The 23,353-nt window shown below is 41.1% G+C and overlaps 1 protein-coding gene across 3 annotated transcripts in view; it reads right to left on the reverse strand.

Moving 5' to 3' along the window:
- Positions 1-23,353, reverse strand: part of AREL1 (apoptosis resistant E3 ubiquitin protein ligase 1) — a 33,211-nt gene that overhangs the window by 8,462 nt on the left and 1,396 nt on the right. For 2 of the 3 annotated variants that reach the window (XM_020793866.3, XM_078392753.1), the window contains exons 2-13: positions 18,454-18,712; positions 15,215-15,274; positions 14,541-14,767; positions 13,807-14,044; positions 11,153-11,322; positions 10,886-11,066; positions 7,337-7,584; positions 6,599-6,676; positions 5,998-6,139; positions 2,022-2,143; positions 1,159-1,234; positions 323-432 (exon numbers count right to left, since the gene is read on the reverse strand). In XM_020793866.3, coding sequence (XP_020649525.1) covers positions 323-432; positions 1,159-1,234; positions 2,022-2,143; positions 5,998-6,139; positions 6,599-6,676; positions 7,337-7,584; positions 10,886-11,066; positions 11,153-11,322; positions 13,807-14,044; positions 14,541-14,767; positions 15,215-15,230 — 1,608 coding nt within the window. In that variant the 5' untranslated portion in view covers positions 15,231-15,274; positions 18,454-18,712. Of the gene's footprint in view, positions 1-322; positions 433-1,158; positions 1,235-2,021; positions 2,144-5,997; positions 6,140-6,598; positions 6,677-7,336; positions 7,585-10,885; positions 11,067-11,152; positions 11,323-13,806; positions 14,045-14,540; positions 14,768-15,214; positions 15,275-15,868; positions 15,967-18,453; positions 18,713-23,353 lie in introns of those variants that run through there. The other variant, XM_078392758.1, reaches the window with a different exon arrangement.

The raw sequence follows: 23,353 nt of genomic DNA on the forward strand, positions 1-23,353 counted from the left end.
TTGGTAACCATGGACACCCATGCCTTAAAGAACTTATTTCAGCAAATAAAAGAGCAGACGGTACTTTTTCTACCCTGCCACTACAAGCACTTTTTAAATTCTCAGTAACATTTCTAATACAAGCTCATGCTAACTTCTCTTCCTTCATACATTGGCCTTTTATTAACCTTGTTTAAAGCAGAAAGCCAATTACTTATCTCTATACAAGACAAACCAGAAAAAGCTTTGGAGAAAGTAAAAGCTTGACCACAAGCCTCTAAGTGGAAGACACAAACAGAGGCATTCCTTCTACTTATATCAATGAATGAGGGAAAATACCCACCAATGCTTGGTTGTTGTCACTGAAGCGGGTAAAAAGCTGATTGGTAGTGTCAAAGAGGACTTTACAGATCAGTTCGAACCACTCTCTGCGAGGACCCCCCCAGTCCAAAGCTAAAAGAAAGTAAAACCCAAGACCAATCAAAATTTGCAGCAACTTTATGCCTTCTAAATCACAGCTGTCAAGAAGCTTCCCCCTTTTACATATAATTTTACTACTGTACACAGATTAACTTCTATGCTGATCTCTGTTCTTGCAAGCTTAAAAACTGATAAGATAAATCCATGGAAGTTAGGGTCATCAATGGCTACTAGTCAATATATTTATATTATCACCTTATCAGAGGTAGGAGGCCTCTGTATAGCAATGCCTGGAGAAGACTAGACAGAAGGAGCAGTTGTACTCAAGTCCTGGATGGTCACTGTGTGAACAGAGCGCCAGACAAGATATGGTTCTTGTCTTATGCAACAGGGCTCTTCTGATATTCTTATGTTATGAAGTGGGAAGAATGGAACACCTGTTTTTCTTCCCATCAGGCTCTTGTGGAAGAAATTACCATCCATATTCTGATAATAGAACTGGATGTCAACCTGAGTGAAATCAAAAAGACCTGGAAGAATGCTATAGCTCTGGTACACAGTCACTGTTTCACTTTGGATGAGCCGTGCAACCTGAGTCCACATAGTTTTATCTTGAAGATGAGGTTTATTTGTAATAGGAGCTACGTTCATGGAGGACTGCAACATGAAAGTCTTAGAAAACTTTAGTCATTTGAAGTATAGAACAAAGACAAACAGGCTTTGTATATTCATGTCTTTGAGGTACACAAGTTAACTCACCTTCCTCATCCTGGAAAATGACTTCAAAGTTTTTGCTCCAGTCAGAAACAGAAAAATTCCGTGTTGCTTTCAGAGACTAGGGATATAGGGAAGATCTGACATAAATTCATATTCACAACCAAAGGCTAAAATGAAATCTTACTTTCATGAATAAATCTCTGGTAAACCAACTCTGTGTGTTCTTTACCTCAAAAACCCTGGAAAGCTCCACCATAAGCCAAAACTGACTTAACAGCATGCAATTATTATTATTATGAATTCCTTCGGCTTTTCCTTATCTGCAGATATTGGACAAAACCCCATCACAGAGCTTTATACTCATAGATGGCAGCCTCACCATTCAGCCCTAATCTGTTTTGTATTTATTTTAAAATCTTCAGGTGTAAAGACATTTTTCCTAAATCTTTCCCATTCTTCTGTTTGTTCTTTTCATTAATGCAAAGCCACTTTTTCCTCATTGATATCTGAGAGTATATAAGAGCATTTCTACCACACAGGTCAACTGTCCACCTCATCTTAGCAACATTAGAAAAGGATTTATGATCTCCTTAATGCAGACTCCTTTCTCCATGTTGAGCAACAGAGGTTTCATTTAAAGGTAATCACTTAGCCCATTTTGTAGCCCGAAGTGAAGAGACAGAGAATTCGAAGGAGTAACTTGCTTGTAATTATACTGCATTGTGATCATATTTTTGAAGAAACATTATGACCTTAAAGGTAAACGGCATGTTTTTCTTCATTTACTGTGCAGGGTGTAGGGTGGTGGTGGTGAGGTCTCTGTTAAGTTCAGACAGTGTCTACATGCCCTTGAATGCTGCCTTCCCAGTGCAATCTTTCAAGATTTCTGCAACAAATCCACTCACCGATTCTAAAAGATTGTGGCGACTGACTTTCAGAGTTACTTTGGAATGGGGTCTCTTCATATGCACCTGCCGAAGCTCCCTATGGAAGAAGTTGACTTTGTCTTGAAAGGTCTCTGAGCCTCCTAAAACCAATAAGCCCAAGATCATCTCAGAATTCTCAAACACCTGAAGCATTGACTGCATTCTCAGTCTTTCTTACAAAACTCCAGAATCAGTGTGTCATAGACTTCTAAAAACTGCATCTGTATTTTGTGTCTTTGATGCATACCTATAGACAGACATATCTCAAGACAGATCACAATAGCATCAACAAGGCATTTCACTATTCCACTATACCCTCTAATTAACAGAGACTTAAGAAAACAAAGGAGAGAAAACCATAATTTTTTCTTTTTTTAAAAAAGCATTACTTCAGGAAAAGAAAAGAAAAAGAAAAAGAGCCAGTAACAAAGACAAAAATCCCAAGGACTAACATTTCTATGTTCCTCTGATTTTTACTCTTTCTTCACATCTGTATTCTTGCACAACTCTAATTCTTTCATTTGCACCAACAGTTTTTAAAAGTATGATCTGTCTGTTTGACAGAGCACAGAAGAAGACAGATTTCTTGAAAATGGACAAAGGGAATGAAAAGGAAAATGGGGATGAATAGTTAACACATCACGCATTTGTAGTGGCTTTTTAAAGTTCAGTTTTCACCCATTTTAAAAAAAAAAACTTGGAAGGAAGAAGCCTATTGAACCTCTACTGGAAGTTGAACATCTATTGGAACTTCTCAGGACTCTCTCTTATAGATGCTTAAATGTGATTAAGTCACAACCATATATGAAAAGGTAAAAGACTGATTTGACCTGAAGAGAAACCAGCGTGTTTCTGTTAGGAAAATTCAGTAGCGCTCATAGGGCACAAACTGAAACCTGCTTAATTTTAACAGTACAGTACAAACCTGTTAGATACCTTTCCAGACCATACCTGCTTTTCTTGACTTAATGGTTAAGTACACAAAAAAAAAGCTGTGCAGACTCAAAGTAAAAACCCACACAGTCCAGCTTTCTATTCCCAAGCACCCAATCAGATGCCTACAGGAAAACCCTAAGCAGGACACAAATGGAATAACACCTTCTTATATATGTTACCCAGCAGTTAGGAGTCAGTGGCACATTTGACAGTGGGGATAACACACAGCTAACATGGCTGGTAGCCACTGACAGCTTTATTCCCTGTGAATTTGCTTAATTTAACTTTGACTTGGGATTTTAAGTTGTTTACTGTATTTGTATTGAAAGTCAGGTTTGCTGGTTGCAGGGGAATAATTATATGTTGATAAAATTGTATTCTTATAATGTATTGGTAAACATTTGACTAAATTTACTATTGTAAACTGTCTAGGGACTGCTATGCACTATGTGGTGGTATACAAGCTAAATAAATAAAGATGCAAGATTTTCCAAAGAAGGGACAATTGTACTAGAACTCTTATCAGAAACTGGGAAATCATACAGTAATTTCCAAAGAAATAACTCTACTTCTTTGGAAGCAGCCTTCACAGCATGCTGGCAGAAAAATAGTATTTAAAAAACCCAAAACAATGTAGCACTTTAAAGATCTAATTCTGAAGAAGTGGACATTTAGACATGAAAATTCACATTAAATTAAATTGTTAATCTTTAAAGTGCTACAATGTGTTTTTTTCCTATTCTTTTGCCAAAATGAGAAAACAGTTGTTCTTAAACAGTGGTCCCAGCTTTGGGTAACCCAGGTGTTGTTGGACTGCAATTCCCAGAAGCCTTCACCACTAGCTGTGCTGGCCGGGGTTTCTGGGAGTTGCAGTCCACAAACAGCTATGTTACCCAAGTTTGAGAACCACCTTTAATCTATGTTTTGCAACACCCAGCCAGTGAATTGGGACAAGACTTCCCTAACAATATGAAGTAATGAAATTTTTCATGAAAATGACTGCAGAAGAATGATCAGCACACTTATTTATTGCCGTATTTTTCGCTCCATAAGACGCACCAAATTTTTATGAGAAGAAAAGAGGGAAAAATTAATCTGTTTTCTTTTCCTAAAAATTTGGTGAGCCTTATGGAGAGGTGCGTCTTATGGAACAGACCCTAGCCCCCTCTGGCCCCGTGGGGGGTGGGAGAGGGGGGAACATCCAAAGGGTCCTAGGGTGTGTTCCCAGGACTCTTTGAAGGCTCACCCTGACCCCCCCATGGGGCCAGAGGGGGCGAAATTGCCACCTTCAGGGACTCTTCTGAAGCTTCCCAAGCCTCAAGAGTCCCAGAAACTGGCGATTTCGCCCCTGCTGGCCCCGTGGGGGTGGAGGGAGCCTCCCAAGGGTCCTGGAAGGCAGACTCAGACCCTTGGGAGGCTCCCCCACCCCACCCCCTGGGGGCCAGAGGGAGCGAAATCGCCACCTTCAGGGACTCCTCTGAAGCTTCCCAAGCCTCAAAAGAGTCCTAGAAGCTGGTGATTTCGCCCCCTCTGGCCCGGCGTGGGGCAGCAGGGGGAGCCTTCAAAGGGTCCTAGGGTGTGTTCCAGGACCCTTTAGAGACACAGCCTGCCCCCCCGGGGGTCAGAGGGGGCAAAATCGCCACCTTCTGGGAGTCTTCTGAAGCTTCCCAAGCCTCAAGAGTCCCAGAAGGTGGCGATTTCGCCCGCACTGGCCCCATGGGGGGGTGGGCGTCACAAGGGTCCTGGAAGGCTCACTTGGACCCTTGCAACGCTCCCCCCACCCCCCACGGGGCCAGCGTGGGCAAAATCGCCAGCTTCCAGGACCTTTTGTGAGGCTTGAAAGGCTCAGAAAAGGTCCTGGAAGCTGGCGATTTCGCCCCCGCTGGCACCGTGGCAGGTGGGGGGAGCCCCGCAAGGGTCCTGGAAGGCTCACTCAGACCCTTGGGAGGCTCTCCCCCACGGGGCCAGTGGGGACAAAATCGCCACCTTCGCCCCACATTTGGGGGGGAGTGCATCTTACGGAGCAAAAAATACGGTATATTTATGCCAGTTTAGTTGCATTATTTATTGATTGATTGATTGATTGATTGATTGATTGATTGATTGATTTGATTTGATTTATACCCCGCCCATCTGGTCTAAAAGACCACTCTAGGCGGCTTCCAATACAGTAAAAACAGTGAAATAATACAAAAAATACAAACAATTACATAAATTACATAAAACCTAATAAGAAAGAAGTCCAGTTGCCATGACTCAACTTCCAGATCATTATATATGCTACATGAGATGTTTGCTTCATATAAATTCAGTCTATTTTCAATCTAAAAATATGCCAGAATGCCTCCCAAACACAATTTAATACCTTTACTTGGTTTTTTTAAAAAAAGAATGCAATTGATTTTTAAAGAAATGTGTGATATATTTGGTAAAGATATTTGATACATTTGGTAAAGATATTGATTTTAATGCCAAAATTGCTTTATTGTCAATTAGTGATAACACAGATTTGGACCATCAGTTGAAAGAATTAATCACTAATTTTATGACAGGTGCTAGAATATTAATAGCTAGATTTTGGAAAGACAAGAATGATATTAAAATTGAAGACTGGTATTGTGAAGTATGGGACATTGCATTAAATGATAAATTGACTATGGAACTTAAAATAAAAAGAGGGGAAATAAGTTGTAACAATTTCTATGATATTTGGGGTAAATTTGTGGAATTTGTGTTAGTGAAAGGAAGGGGGAAAGCCTCTAAAGAATACTCAATACAATTTTGGAGAGGTAATATGTAAAAAAAAATTATTATAGTAAATAGAGTCCCGTGGGTATGGGGTGCACGTTAGAATTTAGTTTATAATAAGCACTATTACTTGTATTTTTTTGTGTTTTTGATGTTATGTATGTGTTTTTTTTCTGTATTTTTTGTATAAAATAAAATTAAAAAAAATTAAAAAAGAATGCAAAAATTTCTCTTTGGAGAAATAAATTCTTATCTGCTCTATACTTTTTACCTATATTTTTATGCAGAGAGCGAATGAAAGTAGCCGCCAAGATGTTTCTCTCCTTGCAGCTGAGTTCCACAGGAGGCTGAATCCCATCATCCACCACCAGCGTCAGCAGCTTGTGTACAGGATCAGGCCCATGATAAGAAAACTAGCAGGAAACAGATACAAGAAAGGGCGAAGGGGGAAGTTTCATTCACCAAAAAAGCATAGCGTATGGAGCAGATGCAGCGAGTTCTCCTGCGCAAGTGCTCTTGCTCCCTCCACCTGCTCAAAATCAGTTTCCAGGAAAGGTGCTGTCAAACATCCACCTAATGCGATGTTTTCATAAATCCACTTCCCACAGAATGGATTCCAGTATATGTATTGTTATAGGATGGATATAAAGTTAGAAGAGAAAGCTAAAACACCAAAAGTGGGGTGCAATGTAGGGAAATGATATAGCAGACCTCTAAGCAAGATTTAAAATGACAAACTGAGAAATATTATTGCAAGTGCTTGTGATTTAGACCAACAAATGGAATATACATTTCCCACCAAACTTCTTCAAAAAACAAAACACAAGACTGAATCAAATCCCACAGCTTAGCTAAGAGTTTTATTAACTCACCTTGGTGCCAGGACATACTCTGAAGGTAAAGAGACGCCAAGGAATGATCTTCAAGTAGAACTCCTTTACCGAGAATTGCTTTGAAGCCAAAGAAAAAGAAACCATGAACATCAATGGCACACAAAGAAATTGTTTAACAATATTCTCACCCAGTCATTTCTGCCAGTTTGAATCTATGGAGAAAATCTATTATCTCCTTACCTGTTCTGCCTCTGTCCTGGTGCTCCCACCTATTGCCTGATAGTTTCTAGTTTGTCAGATTTGACTGTGACACCGATGTTTTCATGAATGCACTACTCTGAAAGAACCTGATAAATAGGCAAATTCTCTTTCCGAGACTGACAAAGCAAGAGTATAAACCACCCAATTATGTGTTGGCAGGGGACTGGACTAGATGACTCCTGGGAATCTCTTCCAAGTCTAAAATTATATGATACTATGATCTGGTTTAGCTACAGGATGGCATTCTTACGAGAATTAATTAATTCTTATAAATTCTCATATTAATACAACAAGGAAGGCTTGGGCAGTTTGATCTTCAACACTTTTCCACGGAAGTACCTCAAACTATTTCACAACATAGTACAGGTCCCCTACAAAAGTGATAAGAGTCAACCATCAGGCTGAAGCAGTTCTTCAAAACAACTGACACCAGCAGACGTAAAAGTGATAACTGGAACAATATGAAAATGGCTTTGATATTGTTTGAAGTGGTGTGGGCCAATAAGCAGTTCTCACCTTGGGTGAAATATAACAGTACACTTTTTTTGGTTTCTTCACTTTCTCAGGGGTCTGGCTGTCAGAAGGAGAGTCTTCATCCTCATCTTCAGTAGCAGTGGAAGGTCGACGCTGAGAGGAACCCAAATGCAGGGGTGGAAGATGCCATTGGGTGTTGGCATAGCTACTTGCATTATAAAGATAGGCCTCAAAGTAGATACTGACCCCTGAGGTAGAAACATTTCGCTCTACAATATTCTTCTCTTCCTCTGTAAGATATGCAAAAGACAGATGGAAAATGTCACAAAGTCAAAGATCTGATGGTTCAAGATAATTCTGAACAGGTTATGACTGTTTTCTTTTTTGAATAGTTCTTGGACAAGGAAACTGACTGACTAAACAAAACTGTGGAAGGAAAATATGATTTATCAGTGTGTATGGAGATCGCTTTATAATTAAGTGAACCAACATTTAATATGCACTCCACATGGTGGCGCTGTGGGCTAAACCACAGAAGCCTTTGCCTGTGCTGCAGGGTCAGAAGACCAGCAGTCGTAAGATCGAATCCACGCAACGGAGTGAGCTCCCTTCGCTTGTCCCAGCTCCTTGCCAACCTAGCAGTTTGAAAGCATGCAAATGCGAGTACATAAATAGGTACCACCTCGGTGGGAAGGTAAAATGGCGCTCCCTAGTCACGCTGGCCACGTGGCAACAGAAACTGTCTTCGGACAAGCGCTGGCTCTACGGCTTGAAAATGGGATGAGCACTGCCCCCTAGAGTCGGACACGACTGGACTGAAAATTTCAAGGGGAATCTTTATCTTTACTTTTACCACGTGGCAAGACAGATGCCACCACCCATGTAAGATTTGTTTCTCACATTTGTTTCTTTGCATTGCATCCCCAAGATTACTGATTACTCTGTGCTCAACAAAAACTCAAAAAGATTTCAGAAATACCGATTTTTACCATTCTCTTCAATGAGTGCACTTTAATTTGTTCATGATTTTAAAAAATAATTCATAACAATATGACTACAACTTTCCCAAGAATTCTAGATATTACAGCACAATGTCCCATCTATGGTACATCAGAATGGATCCCTAGTAGGAAAGAGCAACCGGGATGTGATGCCTGGAGGGTCTTCAGAATGCCATCTGATGATAAGAATGGCTGTAAGCAACTACCAAAAGAAGCAGTGAGAGTCCTCTTTGGCCAGGGAGATACAGTTGATAAGACTCAGTTAAATTCCTCCAATGTCCTTGCTTTAACATCTGACAGAAGACTAGAAACAGAGACAACATGTTTCTTTTTGTGTGGGGGGGTGGTGTCTCTTGCCGCGAAGGATGAGGTGTGCATCTTGGGCATACTTTTGAACCCAGCGCTATCAATGGAATTTCAGATAAAGTCGCTGGTCTGCAATGCCCACTTCCATCTAAGGCGGATCACTCAGCTGCATCCCTTCCTTGACACCGGATCCCTCACCAAGCTGGTCCATGCACTGGTAGTCTCAAGATTAGATTACTGTAATGTTCTCTATGTAGAACTGCCCTTGATGCTGAGACTTCAGCAGGCCCAGAGCCCAGCCGCCAGACTACTAAGTGGGGTAAGAAGGCATCAACATATCTCCCCCACCCTGGCCACCCTGCACTGGCTACCTGTTCATATCCATGCAAACTTCAAGGTAATGGTGTTAACATACTTTTATTTTTATTTATTTATTATTAGATTTTTATCCCGCCCTTTTAGACAGGAGTCTACTCTGGCCGGCTCACAGTATATTGTGCACAAAACAGATTTTAAAAACAACAATTAAAATCTACAATAATAATATATATTATATTATACAGTGGTGCCTCGCACAACGGGCGCCTCGTAGAGCAATGAATCTGCTCTACGAGGCCGGTTTTGCGATCGTAAATGCGATCGTAAAACGGTGCCCGCATAGGGAGAAAATCGCAGAGCGAAGGGCGGTAAGCGGTTTGCTTACCGACCTTCGCTTTGCGACCCGCCGATCAGCTGGTCTGCGGGTCCAAAATGGCTGCCGGAACAGCCGAAATGGCCGTGCACAGCGTTTTCGCGCCCTGTTCCGGCTGTTCCGGTGGCCATTTTGGACCCGCCGACCAGCTGATCCGTGGTCTCGTTGCAGCCAAAATGGCCGCGCGCAGCATTTTCGCACCCTCCCCTCGATTACTGAGGGCGCGAAAATGGCTGCCGGACCCGGAAAAGCATCGCTGTACGGTGAGTTTTTGACCATTTGGAACGCATTAAACACTGTTTAATGCGTTCCAATGGTTTTTGATCCGTACAGCGATGCTTTCACACAGCAAGGGTTAATCCGGAATGGATTAACCTCGCTGTGCGAGGCACCACTGTATTATATTATATTATATTATATTATATTATATTATATTATATTATATTATATTATATATAATAATAAATCTCAGGGAGAAAACATTTGTAAATCTAATGCCTAAAATTTCCTTCCTCTGATTATCAGTCTAGGCCATTTACAAGTTCCCAATGTGGAGGAAATTCCTTTTTCCCAAACCTAAACACAACAGCTAACCCTCATTAAAGACCCAGTGAATCAGTGGCCGTGTACTAAACCCTAAACTGTGACCACCTTATCTGGTAGAACGCCTCCTTCCAACCACATGTGCCCGTTCTGTAAGACCTTTGCAGGCTGGACGGCTAAGAGCTTTGACCCCGAGAGAGGCCCAGAAAACAGTAACCAGAAATCGGTAGCCTCACAATTATGGAATGCTCTCCTGCCAAATATTCGCCTAGCGCTTTCATTGCGAACTTTTAAGCAATAATTAAAAATACTTCTGTTTAGACAGGCCTTCCCGGACCCTATGTCATCTGATGCAATAACGCTAAAATAACCAGAATTCTCTAATGTTCAACCTCCTCCATGCTTTATTTTAATTTAATGTTCTACTAATACTGTTTTGATTTTGTATAGATTATTTTATTTTATTGTCTGCATTGTACTATTTGTCTTTATATTTTCTTTTATGGTATTTTGTAAACTGCCCAGAGTGGCGTGGGTCGCCAGAAAAACAAACAAACAAACAAACATTTATCTCTACATCTCCCTCTCTCAATCTATTTATCATGCATACACATGATAGTCTGACCCAGTGGAAGTTAAAGTTCTCACATCAATTTAAGTTAAATAACTGACTCTGCATGTGTCATGTTTGACAACACTGGAAATGAAAGACACTGGTTGCTAATTATATATCACAAGCAAATGCTAGATGTGATGAACACAGGTTTCTGATTTTAACTAATGCTGAATAAAGGTTTATAAGGTGCTAAGGAAGGTATTCAAGTGTCAGACTTTCTAACCTGGCAAGCCAAGGCAATACTATGACCAGAATATAAGATCTGAATGTGGGAAATCTAGACTGAAAATACCACTATGAACTTCACCACTTAACTATTGAACTTGGACAAACAACTACACCTCACAGCCCTACTTTTGACACTGGGAAAGGTGAGAAATGTAATCACCAATTTTCAAATTCTTCAGCAGACAATTGCTTCTTTTTAAACTCACCACTTAGAACAATTATATCAAACTCTCCATTGCTAATAGGCTGGTTTTGGTAGGCGATGCAGGCACGGAAACATCCCCTACGGAGTAGGGTGAGTCTCAGGAAAACTTGACAAGTTTGCCGATTCAACAACACAGATTTTTCAAACAAAACATCAGAAGGCTCTTCTTCTTGGGGACCAAACTAGACAAAAGATAGATATATTAGGGTTTATCCATGTGCTTTGATCATAAAGAAAGACAAGGCAGAGGAGGACAGATGTCACTTACCTCATGGATTGAAAGGCTATAATTGTGCTCATCTATCAGCGATACTGAGTTACTGGTAGGATTATCATATTCGTCTCTAGGAACTATCTGCAAAGTATGTGGCTGCCCACAAGTCAGCACCAGGGTGGAGAAATGGCAAACAATTTTGGTTTTGGAGGGAACTACCATTCCTAAAAGAGGAAAATACAGTTTAAAACCAAATGCAATATTTTAAGGTGGCATATGCAATGAGGAATATGAAAAGTCATTGAGGTAGGGTGTATTCTGAACTACTACTTATTCAAAACCAAAGCTGCTGGACAATACAATGCATGCAGCAAACAAGTCATAGTTCCCTGGCAATGTTGACAACAGCACCGCTATTCTAATATAGTACTGGTTCAACAGATGGCAAGTCACACTCCATTCTGGAACTCTTAACTTTGGTGGCAGGATGATGATTTGGATATGGAAGGTTTTCCCACTGTTCCCTTGGCAGATCTCCTTCTGGTGGAAATTCGGCTGCTTCAATCTTCACACACAGAATGGTATGGATGTGGAGACTGATTTATGGACAATCCTCAGGAAATGTCTAGTTGGCCTCCCCATGCTCCTGTGGTGCCTTGGTTTGCCTGTGGGCTGTCAAGATATTATATGGATCTTTCCTATAGCTGTTCCTAAGCACTCTCTCTCACTACTCTGAGCACATTCAGTTACTTGGTTTAGCCAGGAGTTAGGATGACAGATGAAATGCAAATGATGAAAATGGAAGATGAACCTTAATTAGGTAAGAGCTCATTTTAGACTTTATGCCATGTTGATGATAATGGCAAGGATGGAATATTTTTTTAACTTCATTGTATCATCCAAGTTCAACCCAATGGCATGTTTCTGTGTGGTTTGGAGCCTTTCTGAACTTGACTAGAAAGGAACATTAAGAAATCCACAAAGGCACACTGTGATTTAATTGCCAAGTACTATGAAATTGTAATTACGTATGTGTCTGATATCACTTTGAAATTTTCACTTTGTCTATATAATAGTCTGCCAAAGAGTTTCATTTTTTAGAAAATACATTTTAGATGTCAGGGCAAGAAATGGTAACAAAACACTTCCAAAAGTGTAACTCATCACCTGTTTGTTCTCCTACTGTCAACTCTCGCTTTTAACATGTATCAGAAGAAGACTGACTCATCAGGCCCAGAATGTGACTGATGTTTCACTGCAAGAGACTGTTTGCTTATCCTGAGCCCTTTGGTTTGTAATTTCTTTCTTTCACATTTCCCCTCATGTGTTAGGCCTTTTTCTGGTATACATCTTAACCATGTTGTAAGCCATTTTTTAAAAAAGCAAGCAAACAAGTAGAACAATTCAGATCAAGACCATAAATGCCACATCTGTTTAAATGCTAGATGAGTCAGCTGCATCCTTCTCTTGAGGACATGTATGCTAACTACAGTTAACATAATTCAGAACTACAGCAAAAAGGGAAAGTGGAGTCATATTTCACCTGCGAAATAAGGGTGGGGAATTAAGGTAATCAACATCTTAAAAGAACCGGTTGACAGGGCACTCTGACAGAAACCATCTTTCAATCCAAATGATTGTGAAAGTTATTGGCAGCTTACAAACATATCCTGCGGCCTCAAGGGACACAAGCATATAGGTGGTGTACAACTCCGGACATTACTGGATGACAATAACTATTAAAATGTGCACAGACACACCAACAAAAGAATAGAAGACTGCAGTTTTCCTGTCACTGTTGAAACCATTATTCATACTATGCATTTGAAATGACTTTCCAGAACTGTAGGCACTGAAATCCTGCAGTTCTATTTCTATGTCAATAGACACTGCCAAAAACCAATCAGTGCTTGTAGTTTAATGCTCTGTTCCTCAGCAGTTATGCTGTGCTATGGCACTTGGCACCACAATACGATTTAATAATATCCATGTCAACCTATAGAGAAATGGGGGCAAAAATGTAATACCAACTATCTCTCCCTTTCATCATAGTCCAATGAGGATGTGAAGATTCTATAACAGCTGACAGCAATGAAACAGATGAGGGCCAGTAACCTGAATTATGGGGTACTCAGTAGGGATGGGACATTGGGGGGGGAATAATTCCCAGTCCCAAAATCCAGTGGGGACTCCCTGCCCAGACAAATTATGGTACTGGGAGCCATCAAATACCATGACACAGAGCAGCCCCTTATCTCCACACTATTCCTGCACCATTTCTTTGCTCTTCTGAAAGACACCAAAATGCACCTTTGCAACTCGCAAGGCTGGATGGGGAAATGAGTCGTACTTTTCTCCTGAAAGTTCCATCCCCAGGACTCTGTCAGCCAGCCAGACTCAAACATACAGAAAAGAATCTGACATGAGTTATAGCCCCGCCATCCTCAGAAGTATTATTGTTTATATTCACCAGAGTACAGACAGAGTTCTGACTCCTGTCCTCTGAAGATGCCACCCACAGAGACTGGCGAAATGTTAGGGGGAAAAAACCTTAAGAACATGGCCAAACAACCCGGAAAAGCCACAACAACCATATTATTCTTTGATTTATACCAAGTCTGACTTGAGTATCAATTAAAGAGCAACTATAACTTCAGTTTTTCTATGTATGCTTTGACTTGATTTCTTATTGGTTAAAGCTCCCTTACCTGGCTGAAAGACTTTGTAATAAGGACTATATGCCACATTCAAGCCTCCAAGCTTTACACTGATCTCATAGCGCCCAGCCTTGCGCACAGTGAATGCTACCTTCACCACATTGGAACTGGGCTCCTGAAGTACTTCTTGGGTAACAGGAATATCAATTGCTAGCTCCACGTGACAGATGTGGACACGTAGCCCAACAGGACGATGAGCAGGGAAGGGCTGTCCATTCTTATAGAATAACTGCATGGGAATTAAAGAAGCCCAGGAGAAGAGTGAGCTGCAGAGATTTTAAGTAAACTAGCACATCCTTTATATCACTGATGCAGAAGTCCAAATAAACACTTCAATGCTCTTTATTATGATTAATGTCCCAAACTAGAACTAGGAATGGCAACATCATAGTCTCTCAAGGCAAAAATATTTACATCATTTAAAAAAATCAATTCTGAAAATGCTTCAAGATAGCTAACCTCAAAAAAGAACAGAAAGGAAAAGTATAAAAGTATTGCTAAAGTTTAGATTGCTAAAGTTGAAAGTAAAAAACGTTACAACTTAGATATATTTCCTGTGGTGACAGCCTCTTTTGCCATGGAAGAAGTTTGGTCACATAACAAAAATAACACAAAAAGACACAAAGATTAATCCCAAGCTCCCTAATGAAATTTCTCAGCATCAACTTGACATAAATAGTAGATCCAATCCCCATATTGCGATAGAAAAAGAAATGTTTTCTTACATGCACTCGGAAGGCCATGCTGTGGCCCACTTCATAGGGGTCCTTCCAATCCCAGAACACTTTGCAAGAGCGGGGATCCAAGTAGTTGCCTCGCACGTAGTCATAAATGGTCCGCTCTCCTCTGCGCTCCCGATCCTCATGTTGGAGGAAGCTGACTACACGTGCGGCAAGCTCAAACAGGAACTTAATGGTGAAAAAAAAAGCTACCACAGATACTGTGATCCCACCTGTTACAAGAAAAAAATAGTGAGCAGACGTGAGCAAGGTTCCTTCTAAGATGTGCGCCTGCATGAGCACATGCAGTGCCATCCCTCCGTGCAGCATCCGTCCTCCTCCGTACACCCACAGTGAGTGTTTCCAGCCCCTTTGGTTCCTTTCACGACGCATGGAGGGGGCGGGACCACACATACAAGGGGCAGAGTCCTGCCCAAGGGGGTAGAAAAATCAGAGGGAATGTGGATCGTGAGTTCCAGGAAAACACTGCAAATCCACCATAAAGGATGCATGACTACAGTCAGGTCTGAGCCACTCTGGATGAAACTTAGCAACATTTTACCTTGGAATAGAACTCTCAAGGGAAACTATTCTGCTATACAATGTCAACCCCACCATTAGACAAGAGATTTTGATGTAACATTAAGGAACAATATATTATGGTTTCTTTAGTTGCTTACCAATAACGTAAAACATTAGGTCCCTTCAATGAGAAACACAGCCGAGGATCACAGCTGCATCTGGAATGCAAAATATCAGATTTATTTTAATATGTTTGACATCCTGTTAACATAAACATGCCTACAGAAGGCTGGTGGCATCATTAGTGGGTTGCATTTTTAGAAATTAGACATACCCTACTTTAGTTTCATGGATCCTATGTAATCCATTCCATCATGCGGAAGTTGTGGAAGCCACCAGATGAGAGGAGGAAGTCTTTAATTACCGAAAATCAGTCCCACTGGGATGAAACTGGCCTTCCATAGGTTTAGTTACATCAACAGGATTTTAGCCCATCTTTCCACAGTGAAAATTTCCTAACAAAATATCTGACTACTGGAAACGCATCCACCATTCTAATCCTTCCATCTACCCTCCACTTAAAGAACAAATCTAATCTACAGCACTGAACTGTAGAGCAAAAGTACCATTTTCCCCCAAAAATAAGACAGAGTCTTATATTAATTTTTGCTCAAAAAAATGCATTAGGGCATATTTTGGGGGGATATTTTATTTTTTTTCAAGAACAACAATCTACATCTATTCAATTGCCATCATTTACTGTATTTTATTTTTTATTTATTCCCGTTTTCCTTCCCCTTCTTTAAATGTACCTGGTGCCACTTCCTCCAGAGGTGCCTCCACCACTGCCAAGAGGCACCACGGTGGTGGCTCTGGTTCCTCCAGTGGCAACGCCTGGGCTGAGGCTCCCTTTGGGGCTGGTGAGCGCTGGGTTTGTTTTGCTGGAAACAATGGCAGCCGTGAAGGGGGAGGTGTTGGTGTGGGAGGGGGCGGAGTCCCAAAGTGGTCAAGCCCAGTTGAGGAAAGGGCGGCAGCTGCTTCAACGCGTGGCCCTGCCAGTAGCACCAAAGAGGGAGCTGAACAAGAGGAGGGTTAAATGAGTTATGGTAGGAGAGAGGGGAGAATAAAGGCAGGGCAGGGGGGGCTGGCTGAGTGGGGCCAGAGCTCTGAAATTGCCTCCCCCCTCTAAACTTGTGCTTTGTTAGCCTCGTTTGGACGGATGCTAGAGGGGAGGAAGCAAGCGCACTGCAAGAGCCGCTGGGAACTCAGGAGCAAAGAAGCAGGTTCCTGGCGGTGCGCAGCTCCTTCTTCCCTAGCTGCCCAGCCCCACCGCGAATGAAGGAGGGGGGGAGAAGTTTTAAGTCTCTTTTGAGGGCTTGGGAAGATCCCGGTAAGTCCCTGGTGGAGGGCCGGGTTTCACTTAACTAGGGCTTATTTTCGGGGTAGGGCTTATACTGTATTACAATAATCTCAAAAAATTATACTAGGGCTTATTTTAAGGGTAAGGCTTATTTTCGGGGAAACATGATACTACTCTCATTAAAAGAAGCAAGATTTTCATGCATTGCTTTGAGAGTAAGAAACTAAATTGGCAACAATATTTTACAGAAAACTACAACTAGAAAAATGATAAAAAGTCAAAACAGAAATATTAGAATATTTTAAATATTTGGACTTCTTTCTCAAGCAGCTAAGAGTAACACAGTGAAGATAAAGTAATATAAAAACCAAATCACATAGGAGCAGGCAAACAAACAAAAAATGAAGACACAAAAGCAGCAGCAGTATAAATACAAATGATCCCAAATAAAACAGCAAATCAACAGAAAAAAAAGAACGTCTGTGGACATTTTAGAATTGTACTTGGTTTGTAATTTTTCAAATACGTGTATAATGCTGAACACAACCATTCTTTCTCTTTTCTCCTCAGAAGCTTGGAATTATAGAATAATGAAGTTAGAAAGGGGCCACTGAGTCTAACCACTTGCTCAATGCAGGAAACATATAGTTATCCAACACATTGCATTAGAGTCCCCAGCCAGAACTACACCTTTGCAATAAACCAGGGCAAGTGTAGTTGCTGAAATTTAGATGCAAACATGTTGTTGTTGTTGTTTAGTCGTTACATTGTGTCCGAGTCTTCATGTCCCCACGGACCAAAGCAAGCCAGGCCCTCCTGTCTTCCATTGCCTCCCAGAGTTCGGTCAAATTCATGTTGGTAGCTTCGATGACACTGCCCAACCATCTCGTCCTCTGTCGTCCCCTTCTCCTCTTGCCTTCACTCTTTCCCAATATCATTTTCCTTTTTCCTATAAGAAGCTGGTGATCAGAGCTACAATCAGCTCCAGGTCTTGTTTTTGCTGACTGTATAGAGCTTCATCTTTGGCTGCAGAGAATATAATCAATCTGATTTCGGTATTGCCCATTTGGTGATGTCCATGTGTAGAGCCGCCTCTTGTGTTGTTGGAAAAGAGTGTTTGTGATGACCAGCTTGTTCTCTTGACAAAACTCTATTAGCCTTTGCCCTGCTTCGTTTTGAACTCCAAGGCCAAATGTCCCTGTTGTTCCTTTTATCTCTTGACTCCCTACTGCTACAAAATATATGGCCCCAATTGTAACACACGCCCACATTGCAGTGCTTTTTTTGTTTGTTTTAATCTGATGTGGGTAGGTGCGTATATTGTCACCATGGGTGTGTTGAGGACTGAGTACAACATCCCATGATAGAAACCTTATGCCCTGTCAAACACAAGCATTTTTTTTAAATTTTTTCCCCAAGCACCTGATAATACAGATTGGAAAGAAATTGTTTGGACAAAGATTCAGAGACGGGAAAGATTTTGTAACAAATAGTGTCTTGTAGTTGTGAAATGCAAAATCCTTGTTCTGTACCATCCAAAAACTGTGGCATAAAATAAACTGGAGCAGAAAAGAAATTATGAGGAACCATTTTGAATCAGTGTTAGGCATGGTGTCATGTATACTATAGTTACTATGGATTCTATGAATTTTTTTCCTGGACAGTGTAATTTCAGCCTGCATGTGTGAACAGGTTAGAATCCATAAGAAAAAGCCTTTGCCTGATTTTCAATTCCATTTCTATTTCTCAGGAAGAAGACAAGGAGCAGCCTCTTCCATCTCAGTTGAATTTGCATCTTCCTTCTCACTTAAAATTAATATTAAAATCTATGCTGTTCAAGCTTCAGACAGCTTGCAAGTAGTCTTTTTAAAAGCAACATATCTTATACGTTTGCCAGAAAAAGCAGTAACAAATTCTGCTATGCTGAAAATCTACACTGGGCTTTTCTCTTTTCTTACTAACAATATTCTACCATGCTGCAACTTATGCCTTCACAGGTCTGTTTCCTACCCACTTCCAGTCAATGGAAAAATATACCTTTATATGAACTCCCATGCCCTAAAAGACAGTAAGGGAGTGTCCATTCCTTAGCACATTTGATCACCATGCAGAAACCGCAGAAATGTCAGCAAGAGGGGAAGGCCGCCAGATCATCATTGAGACAGATAAACCTGGAACGTGAAGAACGGGTTCACAGGAGAGGAATCCTGCACATCAACGAGTTGACCATTCCAAGAAGGGGCATTTTGCATTGTCACACTATGCAGCCTTCAAAAAAAACTTGTTTGGAGATTTCCTGAAATGAAAATGAAGGAAACCATTTTACAATCATATAATTGCTACCAAATTATCTGAAAATTGAACAAAAAAAGAACAGCTTAGGACCTTGCTACATAAGTGGGCCTAAGCATCAAGATCTGCTATGTGTGTCTGTGTTTTTTTCTGTATCCCACCAGGGAGCAATACATTGTGCAGAGAGGACCTTCTCTGATGTGGCACCTCACCTGCAGAATGCCTTTCCTCTGGAGGTCAGACTGGTGCAGATGCTGACCTAATTTCAGGAACAACTTAAAGCCTCACCTCTTCATTCAAGCTTTTGTGGACTCAAGGACAACTGCTTAGCTCTGAGAGACTGGATAGTGGATTCTTTTACAGTTGTTTAAGTATTTTATAAACTATACCCCACAATGTATAAAAACAATAACCCCATACTGAGGCTTCTATAGTGGGATGTAAGTATTTCTAGAAATAAAACCGCCTAGAGTAGACCTTTGGTGTAGATGGGTGGAATAGAAATCCAATAAATAAATAAATAAAATAGATAAGGAAAATAACTGCTTTCACTTGTCTCTGACGGAGTCAAAGGTCAGGTATAACGTCAGTGACAAGTCAGGTAACACCATACTGCAGCTGTACAGTGGACTCTTGACTTACGGTCGGCTCCACTTACATACTTTTCGACCTACGGACTTCTCCGGCCGCAAGGTTTAACTTTGACTTGCGGCCAGAAAATCGACCTACAGACCAGAAGGGGGAGGCGGGGAAAGCACCAAATTCAAATTTGACGCATTCCCCACCTCCCCCTTCCAGTCCACAGGCCGTGCCTTGGGATGCCTTCCTTCTTTGGAGCCACTATCAGTGGTGGTGAGGGGACCTCTGGATGCCTTCCAGAGACGCCTTGGAAGGCATCCGGACATCCCCCGCCGCCGCCGCTGGGAGCCTTTGGAGCTCTCAAAGGACTTTCCGTTGGAGAAAGCCGTTTATTTATTTATTTATTTATTTATTTATTTATTTATTTATTTATATCCCACCTATCTAGTCATTTCGACCACTCTAGGCGGCTAGAGACCTCCGAAAGCAAAAAGGCAGGGAGCAAGGGCTGGAAAGCTCTAGAGCACTGGTTCTTAACCTTGGGTTACTCAGGAGTTTTGGACTGCAACTCCCAGAAGCCTTCACCACCAACTGTGCTGGCTGGGGTTTCTGGGAGTTGCAGTTCAAAAACATCCGAGTAACAAAGGTTAAGAACCACTGCTCTAGAGTCTTCTGATGAGGCTCCGCGCAGGTGGGAATCACCCAGGGTGTGATTCACAGAGGCCACGAAGAACTAATATTAACATTCCCATGAAGTTAGGCAAAAGAAAAAAACTGAGCGCAGCTTTTAATTTTTTCTTCTCACCCTAAACTTCTATTCTTTTTCTTATGCACTTTGAGGAGATTAATCTCCTGAAATGTCATAGCTGGCCTTATGACCAGACAATATTATAAACTCTGCTTAAGTAAATTAATCCAAAGTACAGTACAGTCAAGAAAGATGCTACCAAGCTAACAAAAATACAGGCAGTATTTTCACAGGGCCACCAGAAAGGGTACTGTACTAGATATCAGACCTGATGTCATGAGTGCAGCTAAAGACCTGGAACCAGAAGGGTTAACTGAGGCTGAGGAGAATACTGAGCAATCAGAAACACCTGAATTGCCTCCAGATTCTCCTTCCTCAGCAGACAAACTTCGGGCCAGGCTTCGGGGAAGACTTATGGCATAAAGGTCAGAGGATCGCTGGAAGGCTGTCCACAGAAACATCCGTCCAACTAGCCCTGATTATTGACAGGATGGAAAGGTTTCCAGCAGCTCAAGGGGCTGTTTTGCTATAAAAAACAGCTCCTAGTCAGCTAGAATTTCTGTGGAAGCAACAAGTCAAAACCTCTGGCTTGCATCCACGCTCCTACAACCTTGAACCATGTTCCTGACTCTGGATTCTGACCTTGGACTACATTGTGTGTTTGCCTCTGGACTCTGACCTTGGACTACGTTCTGTGAGTTGGCTTGGTAATTGGATATCGGCTTTGCATTCTTGGTATTCCTGAACTTGGACTGGTTTATCGGACTTCGGCTGTTGTAACCCCCGGGAACGTGACACCTGATCACTGACTATGTGCCTCATCCTCCTTCATGCACTCATCCCACAAGCCTGCTTTCAAAGAAAACAGCACAATGTCTAGCTAATGGAATGAAGGGGAACAGGAAAAGAGGACAGCTGAACTATTATGAACAGCAGACACATTGTGATAATCCTGCTAGCTGGCCTTTGAGTACAGAGCCTCAATTTAAAATAAACCAACAAAGCAAAATGGCACAAGGGAAAATCAGAAGGAGGTTGTATTCTTTGGACATGTCACTAGTACTATTCAGCAGTACTCACAGCAGTCATAGACATGCTGGAGATGGGAAGTCATATTCTCAGAATAATACTGCCTGTAGAATGAAGAGATAGAAGCTTTGCAACATCAAGGGATGACTGCTCTAGAATGTGTGCAACAGATGAAAAACAACTAAGCAATTATTTCTGCACAGCAAAGCAACAGAAACAACACTCATGTAGAAACAACTCTCTGATAGAACATTTCACCCTGTATATTTGAAAATAAGAAGGGGAGTCCAATACAGAAGTAATATATAAATATAGACTTCAGAAATGCCTGGAGCATTTTAAAAAGCCAGATCATGCCCAAACTCCAATCAGTTATTCCGTTGAGAGAGAACTATAAAAGGGACTAAAAAAGGTAATATCCACCGTCTGTACTTGCTAAAGCACATCTGCCACTATCAAGCATTAATAATGAAGTCCCCTAATCTTCCATGGGAGGAGCAGCTGCTACTCTTCCCTTCCGTGGGAGGCTTGCATTGCTAGAACTATTCCATTCATTACAGTTTCTAAATTCATCTGACAGAGATTAAATTGTTCCAAAAGCCTTTACCTGTGTGTCACAAAATCTCTGTCCCAAAGTTTCTACTTCTTCTACATATACCAGAGAAAAATCCCACTTGCCCAGACTGGCTTTTCTTTCTTGGTTGAACAATGGATTGCAGAAGAAATTTATTACTCAAGTCTGTTGGTGGCAGATTAGTTTAACTTTCCAAGTACTGTACATGGAAATGTTTCCTAAGCAGACAGGCAGGGCAGCTTAAGGGTTCACCAACTGACTCTCTCCATCAAAACGATGAAGGGACCAAAGGCCCAAATATGTTCTTACTACACAGGACTTACTGCAATCTTCCCAATTTTTACTATTATACATTATTCAGATCAAAAAATAATTACAGACACAGAACACTAGACAGATGCATGATGAACATTCCCCATAGCACATGTTTCCATCTCTTTTATAGAGAAGACCCAAGCAGGGATGCAGCTCTTATGGCTCATTTAAGCAAGAAATGTGTTGGAGATCTGCATCTTCTACACTGGAAGGTACACACAAAGCTCTGCTGCCATCTCCAAAGACAAATCAAGCACTGCTTCAAATCATGCAGTGATCAGGCAATTAAAACCTGGTGGACTGGAATGATGGACATGGGTTGTTTGTCTGTGGTGGAAGGGGTAAGAGAGAAATAACATCAAGCCATTCCCTCCCAATCCACACTACATTTCCAGATCATGTCAATCTAATCTACACAGCACCATTGCCTTCCCCAACCATCTCTTATATGCACTCTAGTCATGATTGCAGAAATAGTTTGATAGCAATACTGGAAGAATCAGTTTTCACAAAGTCTACACTGTCTCCACCCTCAATGAAAACTGTACTCTTACTCAGGCAATCCTCAGCCTGCAAGGTTAACAATATCAGACATGGATGGTGAAATGCTCAAAATATTATTGCTATAAAAACACCGACTCCATAACAACATATCCAAGTCTGTTGTACAATTTAATTGATTATATAAGGGTACACTAAAAAAGCTATTATATCAACTACATAGGAAAATAAGTTGTCTCTGATATCTTAAAGTAAGCTACTTAGCCATACAAAACTTAATCAATGGTTCTTAACAAGGTAAAATGAGTGCTGAACATATCTGTTCCAGAATTCACAATCATCCAAAATATTAATGGTAGTTTTTATGTGAGCAGCTAGACATGACATAATCAGGGCTCTCCTTGACATGCAAAATAGAACCAAAACTGTCATCTGTCAGTTAACCTGCAGACCATAGTCTTTCTGCCTAATGTAATGCTCCTTACAAAATAAAGGAAGATAAAAACATGAGCATTAAACAGGATTTACAGTAGTCACTTTAGAAGTTTAGGAAGAATTTTTACAACAGCCTACAAGCATAGCATTAGTCCACAATATCTTTTATTAGCCTTTCTGCAATACCTGTTCTTGTCACTTGCAGCCTAAGAGGGGGAAAATGTAAAACTGTGTACAATTTATTTGTCTGGCCATCTACAAGCAATTCTTATTTTTCTCATTGTGTTATTTACACAAGCTTATGATAAGAGCAACCTTGAAGCTATAAAAAGTTCAGTTATCATGAGATGCTATCTTACAAATACATCTGGGAAACTTATTTCTGACAGATTTGTCTCTAGGCAAACCATACTACTGTACTATATTACATACTACGTTACATAAGAACAAAGAGGCAGCATAAG

This window comes from Pogona vitticeps, chromosome 1, assembly GCF_051106095.1.
Source record: "Pogona vitticeps strain Pit_001003342236 chromosome 1, PviZW2.1, whole genome shotgun sequence".
Classification (NCBI taxonomy): domain Eukaryota; kingdom Metazoa; phylum Chordata; class Lepidosauria; order Squamata; family Agamidae; genus Pogona; species Pogona vitticeps.